General features: G+C 37.1%; 1 protein-coding gene across 4 annotated transcripts in view; it reads left to right on the top strand.

Annotated features, from left to right (window-relative positions):
- The window catches only part of TRHDE (thyrotropin releasing hormone degrading enzyme), a 393,299-nt gene that overhangs the window by 256,475 nt on the left and 122,485 nt on the right, over nt 1-14,339 (top strand). For all 4 annotated transcript variants that reach the window (XM_061639727.1, XM_061639726.1, XM_061639725.1 and 1 more), the window contains 2 exons: nt 3,093-3,158; nt 6,508-6,695. In XM_061639727.1, coding sequence (XP_061495711.1) covers nt 3,093-3,158; nt 6,508-6,695 — 254 coding nt within the window. The remainder of the gene's footprint in view (nt 1-3,092; nt 3,159-6,507; nt 6,696-14,339) is intronic.

The following is a 14,339-nucleotide window of genomic DNA, read 5'->3' as shown; positions in this document are numbered from 1 at the left end:
CAGAGTATGTCTGCTCAGAAGTTGGGTTTTGAGGATTCTTCTCTGTTTGCTTGCTTTTTCCCACAGCAAGGCTCAGAACTTGAGCTGGAATTGTTGGGAAGAGACATTTGTGTTGCCCAACAGAATCTGGAGGAGCAAGAGACAGTTGCTAATTTTACAAGCCACTCATTGTTAAAGGCAGCGTGTGGAACAAAATCAATCTAGCCCTAGAGCAGTTGAGTAGCGTAAAAATAATATATCATCTAATAAGTAGTGCTGTGTATCATGATTTTGTAGGTTGAATTTCAAGTGTTTTGTCTCTATTATTTTTCTCTTTATATAGCTCTATTATTATTTTTTACTAAAATGGCTAATTTGGAAATTAAAAGGAAGACCCAAGCTTCCAGTGTATATATTCTAAGAAAAAGACCAAAGAATACAGAATGTTTTTGCAAACATTCTCTTCTTGGAAACATACAGTGTAGAGGAAATTAAAATAAACTATACTGGCTAAGGCAGACTGTTAAGAAAGATTCATTGACTTGATGGAGTAAACGTATGGGCTGCTTCACACCTGTTGTGTACAGTAAAACATCATAAATATACAACTCAAGACAATGCCAGCATCAGGAGAGCATTAATTACGGAAGTGAAATCCTCTTCTTATATCAGTCATGGCAGAATTGCATTCGAGTTAGTTTTAAAACTGAGCTTCATAACTGGTTGAGAGGTATTGTGGTCTGTTGGGATTTGAAAAGATTTTCCTATATTTCAAGATTTTGGCCTTTCTTCCTTTGACACATCAGAGGCTAATTCTAATGTTACGTTTAGCATTAACATGAATACATTTTTTAATTATCCTTTAATCACATATATTGGAGCTGGGTCCCAGTATATCATTGCTGTGCATAGAATGCTAGGTTCCTGTTGGATCTTGTTCATATTATTGGCCCTAGAAAGGTATAAAAGAATAGTTTCAAACAGGGGTGGGGAACATTTTTAGCCTGAAGGGTCACTTCTGGGTTGCCTTCCAAGGGCCAGTTGTGAGTGAGGTAGAGGCAACAGTGGATGGAGCAACAAATGTAAATTTTATCTTTGTACAGTCATCTAGTTTCTTCACATATGCCTTCTCTGTTCTCCATCTGGACAAGCAAGAGTAATTATTCAAGGACACATTCTAGTTTGGCATCTATATTTGGGGTGTGAAGCAGGGTCAATGAGGGATGAGGCCTGGGGACAGTCCTGAGAGCTAGAGAGACCAGAAAGGGAACAAAATTTATTTAATATCACTGCTACAACAATACTACTGTGTCTTCTCCTGGTCTGGAAAGAAAATGCTCTCCGTTCCTTATCCTGTCACAGTCTCACTTTCCACTGTGACCACACATTGGAGTAATTGCCTACTCAATGGAGGTAGCTTGGCAACTGATATCTAAGTTTAAGATCCTCATCCTCCAGTTTGAAATCCCGCGTTGGCATGCACTCTCTATTCTTGAGCAAATTTGTAAGAGTGGTAAGTGTGGACCTGGGTTCATAACCCAACACTGCCTGTCTGCCATTTCAGGCTCACTTTCCCGTGTGAAGCTGAATATGTGAGATGGAGAAAGACAAATATTGAAAAACGCTTCAGCATATGCATTCCCCAGCTTTACCAGCTACTGTGGGAACAAAACCAGTTGTAGCATCCTATAAAAGGGAAGTGGGGCTGGCATCTTGTTATGTGTACTGTGAGTTTTATATTTAAAAAAATAACCTTTTCACCTCCTGGAGAAATAATTGAATATAATATTGAATTGATGATCGTTTATTTTTCAATATATGCATTGGTGCAATATGTTGGAGGAGCATATATTCTGCTGTCTTTTCGAACACTTATTTTCATGACATTGTAAAAACTATGCATTGTAGTTAAGTGAGTCAGTGTTCTCAGTTAACCTTTCTAAGCTGTGATTATATGGGAGTTGCTGTTTCTTGTATAGTAAGTTCACAGGCGTAAAGCTAAATCTGTCATAGGTGCTTACAGTTTGTATATCAGAACGTTTGCTGTCTGAACACCAATTATCATTGAAGTATCTAATTCACATGCATATATTATGGAAAACACAGCACAATTATTCCCATTTTTCATTTTGCTATAAATGAGGGCTTGTCTTCTTTTTACCTTAAGTGACAGTGATGAACTTTCACATGCAGGGGAATACTGGTTTCTACTTGGTAAATAAAATGCATTTTAATGTGTTCAGGTGTTATGCATTATGCATTCTAGATCAAGCACAAATGATTATTTTGCTTTACATCTAATTTAGAATGTTTTTACAATACTCTAGAACACTGAACAAAACCAATCCAGGTATTTAAAATGTATTCCTTACTCTAGTATGCAACCAAATGATTCGGTGTAGGTGGGCAGAAAAGCTTAGGAATGAAAAGGACAAAATATATTAATATTAAACTTACATTGTCAGATACCTTAATTACATTCCTTGGAAAAACACTGGCTGATTTAGCAGTTGTCTTAGCACATGGTAGGAGCCTTGCACATGTGGAACAGCTGTTTCATGTGATGAAGCATTCTTCTTAAGAAAAAGTTTCAAACTAGAATGTGAACACTTAGTTTGATAGCATTATATATTTCTGCTTAATCAAAAGGGAAGACCCTCAAACTCTTAATAGATATAAAACTTGAATAGATTGTTTCTTTTTAAAATATTTAATAACAGATCTAGCTATCAGCTGGAGTCTTGACACTAACCACAAAATAGTTTGCTAAAATAACAAACAACACTTACCTCTGGAAAGTTTTCCATCAGTGCCAAGATTTTCTGCAAACAGATACTGAAGCTATACTCAAAACCTGAGTATAGAAGTTAAAGTTTATTTATAGAATTACAGAATTTCTAGAATTATATCTAGAGTCATTTGCTCCCACCTTGGTTTGGACAGTGAAATGTACCTTAGAAAATAATTTTGTTCTAACTTCAGGTCAATAAATATACATGTATAAGATATAGAAAACAAATATTTTAATTGCTGTACCAATGCAGCACTATAGTTTGGCTTTGAATAAGTTTGCTTTTGTACAATAACTACTGGTTTATATATATGTTTTGTAGGATTATTTAACCATTCATAAGTATGGAAATGCTGCCAGAAAGGACCTGTGGAACACATTGTCAGAGGTAATGCACTTAAAACATCTTTAGAAAACTTGGGCTAACATTAGAAGTGAACATTCCATACTGAAACTCATACTCCTACAAATCGGTGCGTTGTATGTTTTTTTGTACAATTTTGGAAAATCCTTAAATAAAACTTTAGAGGGTTCCAGATGTCAGCTTCTTTTTAGGTCTTGGCAGAATATGTGCACATCCACATACCCTTTAAAATAAATTGGCAGGGATCAGGATGCAACATTTTCTTTGGAAGTGAAATTGACTATAAGATAAGCTGTTTATGGTGCAGTCAGTTCAAAGTATTCAGGGCAGGTTAATATCAGTAACCATGCAAAACAGCATGTGGCAGCCCCTCCTTCCCAAGTATGTGCTACCTGTTGCAAATTTTTGTGGTGTTTGATTTTTTATTTCAGAGAGGAAGATTGAGGAGGGACAGGCAGGACCCCTACCTTCCACCTTTCTCACACATTTTCTGCTCCCGTGTATAGCTGTTGTTGCCTTGATCTGCTGTTGCTTTGGTGACATTGTTTTACTTGCAGGCCAGTCAGTCATCATGTCATGAACATAATGATGTCACAGTACCACGTAGTCAATCAGATTTGGCTATTTATTTATATCATTCAGAACAAATGTCCTTCCATGGTCTACACACTGAATGGGACGGGGGAAGAGGAAAAATATCCTTTACGCCCAGCGAACTGGGTTGCCTCTTGCCTGTTCATGCTGCATATTTGTTTATTTAGTAAATGTCTGTTCCATAATGCTATGGGTAATAAGCAATTAAATTCTTTTTAAAAAATAGTAGTGAAAACAAGGATTACATAACAGCAATAAAATCAGCTTAGCAGCAAGATAAAACAACAGAACGACAGATTCAAATTACAGTGTCTTGCAAAAGTAGACAAACCCCTGACCAATGCTCTCATATTACTGAATTACAAATGGTACATTGCAATTTCATTCTGTATGACTTTTTTTATTTTGAAACACTGAAGCCCAAAATCAATTATTGTAAGGTGACATTGGTTTTATGCTGGGAAATGTTTGGAAGAAACATAAAAAACTGAAACATGTTGCTTGCATAAGTGTTCAATATTTGGTAGAGCCACCTTTTGCTGCAATAACAGCTTTAAGTCTTTTGGGGTAGGTAAGTACCAGCTTTGCACACAGTGTCAGAGGGATTTTGGCCCGTTTTTCTTGGCAGATTCACTCCAGGTCATTCAGGTTGGTTGGACGTCGCTTGTGGATCACAATTTTCAAAGAGCCCCACAGATTCTCAATGGGATTGAGATCAGGACTTTGACTGGGCCACTGTAGGACATTCACCTTTTTGTTCTTGGGCCATTCCAGTGTTGCTTTGGCCTAGTGCTTGGGATCATTGTCCTGCTGAAAAGTGAATTTCCTCCCAAGCTTCAGTTTTTTAGTGGACTGAAGCAGGTTCTCTTGCAATATTTCCCTGTATTTTGCTCCATCCATTCTTCCTTCAATTTTAACAAGATGCCCAGTCCCTGCTGATGAGAAGCATCCCCACAGCATGATGTTGCCACCACCATACTTAGTTGTAGGGCTGGTGTGTCTTGAAACATGGGCAGTGTTAGGTTTGTGCCACACATAGCACTTTGAGTTTGGCCAAAAAGCTCTATCTTCGTCTCATCTGACCACAAAACCTTTTCCCACAATGCTTTCTGGCAAACTCCAGACATGCTTTCAGATGGTACTTTTTGAGTCACAGCTTCTCTCCCGCCACTCTCCCATACAGGCCAGTGTTACACAGAGCTCTTGATATGGTTGACTGGTGCACCATTACTCCACTCCCAGCCACTGAACTCCACTCCCAACCACTGAACTCTCCTTCCAAGAGATTGTTTGTCTCTCAATGGCTTCTCTCACAAGTGCTCCTTCTTGTTCAAGCACTGAGTTTTGAGGGACGGCCTTTTCTTGGCAGTACCTGGGTGGTGTGATGCATCTTCCATTTCCTGATTATTGATCCAGCTGTGCTCACTGGGATACCCAAACACTTGGATATTATTTTGTACCCTTTTCCTAATTTATGCATTTGTATTATATTATCTCTCACTTCTATAAAATGTTCTTTGGTCTTCATTTTCCTTCAAATCCACAGACTGACCAAAGATCCTTCAACCGTGGGCTTTTTATCCTGACAGTGTAACAGCAACTTGAATGGTTCACAGGTGGAGGCCAATGGTAAGGTAATTGTGTCCTCAATAGGGCAATTTCATTCATCTGTGTAAACCAGGAGCTTCCATAGCACATGGGTTGAATACTTATGCAAGCAACATGTTTCAGTTTTTTGTTTCTTACAAACATTTCCCAACATAAAACCAATGTCATCTTACAAAAATTGATTTTGAGTTTCAGTGTTTCAAAATAAAATATCGTAAGAATGAAATTACAATGTACTGTTTGTAATTCAGTAATATGAGAGCATTGATCATGTCTGACTACTTTTGGAAGGCACTGTATATTAGCTAAGGTGCCTGGGAAACAAAAAAGCTTTTAGATAGAAGACTTTTGTCCCAGTTCAGCTCTAGTCTCACATTGCTAGTTGGGATGGAATGCAGCTGGGAATATTCATCTAAATGCTCATTGCTAAAAAGTGGGACACTGTTCATGGAGATGAACAGGTTTGCAAAATATGCATGAACACACACAGTACACCACACTGTTTAAATATTTGTTATAACCATAATGTATAGACCAGTTCTAAAGACCAGAACAGACACAAGATTTAAAATTCTCTTAGATCAGAAAAAGAGTGGAGGATGACGTGGTTCCTTCTCTAGACCCTCCCGTGTCTCTAGCTGCATTGAATTGCATTTAAATGTTACACTGGCATAACCACATTTAAAATTCTTAGCATAAATTTAGATTTGGTAGTTAAAATGGTCACATTACGCTCCCATGTCCATTTTCTATCTGCTTCCTCTTAATAATGTTGCAACTAAGATCAGTAGTAAAATTTTAAGTTTCTGTTTCATCTTAGCTTTTAATGATCAACAATTAACAGCACAGTCCTGTTTATGTCAACTTAGAAGTAAGTCCTACTAAGCTTAATGGATCTTATTCCCTTATAAGTGGGTGTAGGATTGCAGCCTAAGTCTGTTTTAAAAACAACAACAACAACAAAACAAACAATTTAGAAATGATATATCTACATAGAGCATATGTTAATTTGTGAATAGTTGTTCTTTAAAGTGATGCAAACAGCACTAGTCCTAAAGTCCTGAAAAGTTTCCTAAAAGAGAGAGAGCACAATAATACTGGTGATACCACCTCAAATTGTGATACCACCTCAATGTATTAAATGAGAATTTCTATTCTTTTCATTTTGAAGGCACTTAAGAAGGTTGGAAAATTTGTGAATATCCAAGAAGTAATGGATCAGTGGACACTTCAGATGGGTTATCCTGTTATCACCATCATGGGAAATGAAACTGCAGAAAATATTGTAGGAATCTCCCAAGAACACTTTATTTATGACCTTCATGTTAAAACCAAAGATCGCGGCCTTGGAAACAACAGGTACTTACGTTTCTTGGTATAAGAACTATACTTTACCATATTTTGATGTTATTATTTTGCAATAAGATATTCTCTCAGAAACAGTTAAATGAAGAACCACATCTAAAGTATTAACAGTCCAGTATGGCTTTCCTGTGAAATTATTATTAAGCAGTATTCTGTAAATTAAATCAGAATACTTGACCATTTACAGATTTTCTGCTTTAAAGTTCTTTTTGTTTTAAATCTACTGAAAGTTTTTAGGCACAGTCAAATGGAAGCCTGTGGACTTATACTTCAGAATTTCAGAAATAGGTACTTATTACACAAATTAAAACTTCTGAGAACATAACACCACATAGGCCATTGTGTTTAAACTAGGGACAGGATCTGCATTTCGGTGCCAGTTCAATTTTTGCTCCATTGAACTTCCTTCCTGTACCTCTTCATAAGGGATTAATGTTCACTATTTCTGATAAATACCTGTTTGGTTTTTTCCCTGCAAAAATATCAATATTAATATCAATATTTTTATAAATATTGTTTATATATATATATCAGTATTAATATGATATATCAAGGAAAATACCAATATTAATATCAATATTTTAGGCAATTTGAAAAAAATAATTGCTTGTTTTTCATAGATTTTTTAAAAATATAGATATTTACCTCAAAATATCAATATTTCAAGGAAAATATCAATATTGATATCAATATTTTAGGTATTTAAAAAAATAATCTGCTTCAGCCGTAGAAAACTGCTAGAAAAAAATGATCTGCAAGGACAAAAAAAAGTGAATAAATAGGAAATCTGGTGTCAAATTCGAATTTTGCGAAATTCGAGCACATCCTTAGTTTAGTTTACACAATTAAAATGCATGCTTTAAAATTTAAATAGCCATAAAGGGGGGCAATGGAAGTTTCCCTCCTGAGGTTAATTACAGCTTTCAAGCAGGTGGTTTGTTAAGACCAAAGTGGGGGAGAAGGGTTTTAATTTCATGCAGAAGGAGAGTGCCTGATCACATATAAGCCTGCTTACAGGAACAAGGAAGCTGCTTTATACTAAGTCAGCCCATTTGTCCATGTAGCATATTGTCAATGTTGACTAGCAGTAGCTCTCCAGAGTTTCAGATAGGGAACACCCTCAGTCCTACTTGCAGATGCCAGGATTGAACCTGGGACCTTCTGCATGCAAAGCAGATGCTCCACCACTGTCCTTATTTCACTCACCATCACTTCCACCCCATGGCTGACTAAATTTTTAAACTGCACATAAATTGCTTCACACAGTTAGAGTTATGTCTAGTTTGACCCTTAGGTGCATTCAGAGAAAGACATGCATGGCTTGTTTAAATCTGAAAAAAAAAAGACTCTTCCTGCATTCTTCTTCAGTGCCACATGTGGAAGGGGTGCCATCTGAAAGCTGAGAGAAAAGTGAAGATAATAAGAAAGAGAGACCTACAACCTTTTATTTGCAATACCCTTTCTTCTAGGATCTGCACAATGACATAAGGCTTTCACCTGATTAAATAAGAGCTTAGTGTCTGTGTGACATCGGTCTCCATTACCAATCCCCAACATTGTATCAGATCTATTTTAATCATTTATTTATTTAACAGATTTTTAACCCACTTTTTATAAATCTGATTAGTTGTGTTTTGATATATGTTTTCTAAAATGCTTTAAAAATATTTCACTACTAAAAGCCGGCACAAACCCCACAAACAGTCCAACACATAATAGACATGCACAAACCTTTTCTATAGCTCAATTCACATTTGTATGCCCAGTAATTAATACACTGCACACTAAGAAAAAGGGCAAATTCTGCTATGATCATCAGGCAAAGGATCAACTCAAGAATTTATGGCTTGTATTCAACACTGCTGTTCTGCTTGCACACCAGACTTCTGTTTGTGCAACGGAAATTTCTCCTCCTCTCATATCCGCTGCACATCCTAAAAATCTGCTCCAGAGGGTTGAGGGATCCCCCAGGACATATTTTGAGTGGGTGTGGGGAGAGGAGAGGAAGGGGAAGTCCCATCTATGAGTGCAGGTTTGGATACAACCTAATGTGTGCACCTGTGCCTACAGAGGGACCCTCCAACCAGCACAGCACATCTATTTTTTGGAAATACTACAGGGTGGCATTACAGAACTTAGGGAAGCAGGGACACATTTTCTAAGATTAGAGCAAAGAGAAAACAAGCACAAATGTCATTATGTAAGGACTTGCCTACCTGTAGGCTGTTTCCATGTACAATCCCATTGTTTGGTGAGCATCTTGCTAATTCTTTTGTTTATTTTATTTTAGAATTTATCCACTGTTTTACATTCAGATAATACCCAAGCAGTGCACAGAAACAGAATATAAAACAGAATGCATATCATAAAACAGTGTTAAAATATAAAAACTCTCAAGAATTTAAAAATTCAGAAATAAATACGTTCCCATGCTTGTCCATTTGTAGAGCTTCTAGAAGATCTTGCAGTGCTGGCTCAGTAATGACAATCCTCTGGAGTGTCGCTTCATTCAGCTGTCACTGCTCCTCTTTAGTGGAATGGAACAATAAGAATGAGGGAGATAGATATTCTTAAAGAGTGGTAGGTTTAGTTGTCTCACAGCCTATCTGTGATTATGTAGATTTCTACACTGTAGAAAATGTACCACTTAAACTTTGCAATATCTTATTTCTCATCCTCGACATCTGGTTTTTTCATGTTTTGCCTTTGTTTTTAACTTGATTGACTGTTTAGCTCAATTGTATTAACAGATAAGAATCATCACTGAAAAATAAATGAAATATAATTCATAAACTATGAAGTATAAGTCATAAATAAAGCATCAACATGATTTGAAATATTTTGAAGTGTAAAATATTTGAAATCATGTCTACTCTTTATTTTTATCAATATTAAATTAAAAACTGATTGATAAACAAGAAACATTACATATGTGCTTTCAATAGTTTACCATACAAAGCTATGTACAAAAAATGAAAATTAAATAATAACATTATCCATTAACCATCAATCTCCATTACTTGGAGAAGAATGTTTAAATCATTGTAAATAATGAGTGGTGTCTAATGTCACTTTGAAACCTATTTTTCTAAAATATGATGAACATTGCCCGTATCTGCACAGACTGGTTTTCAACCAATGATTCTCTCGAGCCCATACAGGCTATGTTAGCTTGAACATAAACTGCCAAGTTCAACATTTTTTTTAAAAAAAAACACTTAGTGGCAGGGTAATAGCTGTTGTTTTTAACAATACGATGCAAATAAGATTTTAGTTGTTGTTAATAGGTTGGTAACCATTTCCATATCTATATTGTCCATACATTCATATTAATAATTCAAAAGAACTCTAAGAGTGTACTCAGGAATCTTATAGCCTATAATTTATTCTATGCGCCTTAAGCTAAATACATTTTTTTAAAAAACAAACCACAAGCCCCAAACCCACACACTGCAAATAGCTACCATGAGTCAGATTATAAATCTGTACAAAGTATCACTTTTGGAGTGTCTTTTGAAAGTTTTCTTTCAGATTTGTTGCTAGTAATTTCTTACCAACATACCTCAAATCCCTTCTTTCCCAGGTGTCCAGTGGGCGTAGCACCATACCCTTGTTGAAAGACTGTATCATTCTTTTGACTTCTCACCCTTTCAGACTAGCCCTGCTTTTAAGCAGAGGGCAGGGTTTTTGTTGAGTTTTCCAGATTATTCTCTCCAGCAGGCCATTAAGTCTATTTTTGGTTTCCATCCCCTTCTCCTAGTAAGGGATTGGGGCTGGAGGCACAAAGATTGGGGGGGGGATGTGGGATTTTGAGAAAGAAAGAAGCCTGTCCCTCCTAAGGCTTGGGCAAGACAGGAGCTGGTGGGACTGTAGTGAGGATAGCTGATCCACAAATTGTATGGGCCCCATCCTCCGTTACAGTTAGAAAAGGAGAGATTTATGCTGCCACCAAAATGGTACTGACATGAGAGTCATGAGAGTCAGGGGTAACCCAATCCAGTTAAAAATTAAATATATAAATAAATAACCCCTTTCGTGCTGTGGGCTAAGCAGCTTTTGGGCAAAGAGATTATGGTCTCACTGGCCATTAAGCTGGCCTCGATAACATGGGGTGCCCTGAGGAAAGCAAACATAAATAAGGACAGAAGAAAGTGCACCAGTGCCACTGTAAATTCATGTCTGGACATTAGAGCCACTTCACAGTTACAAATTCAAACACCTATTATCTGCAGTAAAAACTTTCAAAACCTCTTGTATCTACTATATAACTATTGAAAACCACAATAGTACAAACTGTTTTTTTCCCTTTATACTGTACACTTTTGTTGACTTCTGTTGTAGCCAAACAGTTATAATTTCTTGTAAAATATTTATGGTTACCTAAGGGATTCATTCTGTAGTTCTTGTCTGTGGCGTAGCATTTACAAGTGGAGTAGCACTTGTCCAAGTGGAGTACTATCCATAAGAGTATTGTTGACAGAATAAGGCTTCCTGTTCTTTTGATGGGGTAAGATAAATATGGTAAGTTTAATATGATTTAACAAAGCATATTGTAGCTTTTAAAAAAAGTCCTTGAAACGATGCAGTTTTGCACTTTCTGCTGTAGTTTTGGCAGCAGTGGGATTATACACGTTCTTTCTCCTTGATACGGCAGCCAGATTGTTTTAAGAACAGAAAGAGGTAGACTAGCTTGGCTTCAGATATACTGTACAGTTTACAAATTATGCTGAATGTTAATTGTATCATATTCTCAAACTGTGTGTGTATTTTCAGGCATTAGCTGATTGTGGGAATAGGTACCCAGATGAATTCAGTCATGCTATTATAGCTGGACCTGCAAAACCCTATATTTGCAAGTGGTTTCATTGGTGTGGTTATAATCATCCTAAACCATGTGGTAGAAAAATTGCAAATATGGTTAAACATTGCAAAAATGCAAATATTGGCCACTTCCTTAAATACACTATCAAAATGCAAGTTGAGAAGAGGAATGCCAGAGAAATGTCTTAGGAATATCATAGGAATTTGTTGTTCTTGAGTGGTAACTTTTAGTTTATTTATCTCAGGATCTATGGTGAGTGCGTAGCTCAGTATTTAAGAGTAAATGCTGCAAGTAAAGATACAGTTCTTTTGACAAATGATGTATGTGTAGCTACAGTAAATAATTTGAATATTTTGGCATGGTTTGGGGTTTTAGCCAAAGTAAAATAAAAAAATTAAAAAACAATTAACAAATCAAAAATAAAACAGGTGGCAGGAGTTATATAAAAAACAGAGGAGTGACTGACATGCCATTTAGAAAACTCCCGAATGTGGGTTGACTTGAGTTGCTGCTGGAAAGTAGATACAGAAATTAGTTTATAAATAAACAGGGAATTTTGTCCAGCTGTTAGTAATTCCCCCACTCCCCATTAGCTATTTTGACAGGGGAGTGGCACAGCTATCTGCAGAGAAGATAATGTCCACTTGCAGGCATGGATTACTTCCAACATCACGCCTTCAAAAGGACCAAGCAGGGCTTGTAATGAATCTCTTTGAAGATACATTGTCAGAGGCAACCAGCTGATTGGCTCTGAAAGAAAACCTTAAAAGGGGTTCACTTATCAGCTTATTGGCACTAACAGTGAACCCCCACAGCTGTTCTAGGGAGTTCCTGATGAGGAACTTCCTAGTGCAGCTGATCCTGTTATCTGTAAAATTTATATGGGTGCTCAGAACAAGCTCTTGCTCCTTTCTTTTAGTATTTTATATTTTATATTCTCTCAGAATCCGTGAGAGTTACTGTCCCTTTAAGATTCCTATTCCTTTAAGTCTGTGTATCCTCACTGCTAAGTATGTAGAGTAAAGGTGAGGGGTAATCGCTGATTTGTTCTAAAGGAATTAGTTGTTTATTTGTCAAACATAACGCTGGCTCCTCTGTCTCTTTCCCAAGGACTTCAAAGACCTTAAAGTAAGTGTCAGCTTGACAGGAGGATGGACGGAATGTGATATCCTCTTGTATCCTTGAAAGAAGTACATTATGTGTTTCTTTGCCGTTGTACTACCTATATGCGTGTCTTTGTTGTTTATTATTTACTGTACCCAAAATCCTATAAATTACTGGTGAATTTTTAATAAAGTTGTCCATCTGACCACAGCTGTCTCTCTCGGTTGGACTGAGAGAGGCTTTTTGGTTGGATGGAACCTGATCACACTCGTGTGTGAGTGTGTTTCCTTCCTAATCAAGATTCAGGGTTCAGTCAAGCTCCGTGCCTTACCTGAAGGAAGGGGGCACAGTGAGGTCTCATTTAGATCTCGCCCAACAATCCTAGGAGCCCCAGTTGCCATGGAACAATTGGGAGATCACTTTAAGCTCTTAATTGTTCCTTTGCAGCTGCATCCTTAACTGTCCTGCACCTGATATCACCTATGATGTCAATTGTGGGTTAGTTGGATGTGTTTTGGGGGAAACTGCCTTGCAAGCCAAATTGAGACCCCTGGCAGGCCAAATTAGGCCCATGGACTGAAGGTTCCTCACCCTGTTATAAATGATGTTCAAAATAACACATGGCCTTTTTAGTACTTTTTAGTATAAGAATTTATGATGATCCCATGCAAGTTAAGTAATGCTCAAGATTCTACAACAAAGGCTGTTACCACATATGCAGCAAGAAATGCCAGATGTCCAAGCTGGATTTAGAAAGGGAAGAGACACCAGAGATCATATTGCAAACATACGTTGGATAATAGAACAGACCAAAGACTTTCAGAAGAAAATCACCCTGTGCTTTTTAGATTACAGCAAAGCCTTTGACTGTGTAGATCATGAAAAACTATGGAATGGGGGTGCCACAGCATCTGATTGTCCTGATACACAACTTATACTCTGGACGAGAGGCTACTGTAAGGACAGAATATGGAGAAACCGATTGGTTCGCAATCAGAAAGGATGTGAAACAGGGTTGTATTTTATCACCCTATTTGTTTAATCTATACGCAGAACATATCATATGGAAAACGGGATTGGACCAAGATGAAGGAGGTATGAAAATTGGAGGGAGAAATATGAATAATTTAAGATATGCAGACGATATCTTACTACTAGCAGAAACCAGTAACGATTTGAAACGTATGCTGATGAAAGTTAAAGAGGAAAGCACAAGAGCAGGACTACAGCTGAACGTCAAAAAGACTAAAGTAATGACAACGGAAGATTTATATAACTTTAAAGTTGACAACAAGGACATTGAACTTGTCAAGGATTATCAATACCCTGGCACAGTCACTAACCAAAATGGAGACAATAGTCAAGAAATCAGAAGAAGGCTAGGACTGGGGAGGGCAGCTATGAGAAAACTAGAAAAGGTCCTCAAATGCAAAGATGTATCACTGAACACTAAAGTCAGGATCATGCAAACCATGGTATTCATGATCTCTATATGGATGTGAAGGTTGGACAGTGAAAAAAGCAGATAAGAGAAAAATCAACTCATTTGAAATGTGATGTTGGAGGAGAGCTTTGCGGATACCATGGACTGTGAAAAAGACAAATAATTGAGTGTCAGAACAAATTAAACCAGAAGTATCACTAGAAGCTAAATGATGAAACTGAGGTTATCATACTTTGGACACATAATGAGAAGACATGATTCCCTAGAA

The sequence above is a fragment of the Rhineura floridana genome, chromosome 8, assembly GCF_030035675.1.
Source record: "Rhineura floridana isolate rRhiFlo1 chromosome 8, rRhiFlo1.hap2, whole genome shotgun sequence".
Lineage (NCBI taxonomy): Eukaryota > Metazoa > Chordata > Lepidosauria > Squamata > Rhineuridae > Rhineura > Rhineura floridana.
Note: the sequence above shows the minus strand (reverse complement) of the source record. Positions and strands in the feature narration are given on the sequence as shown.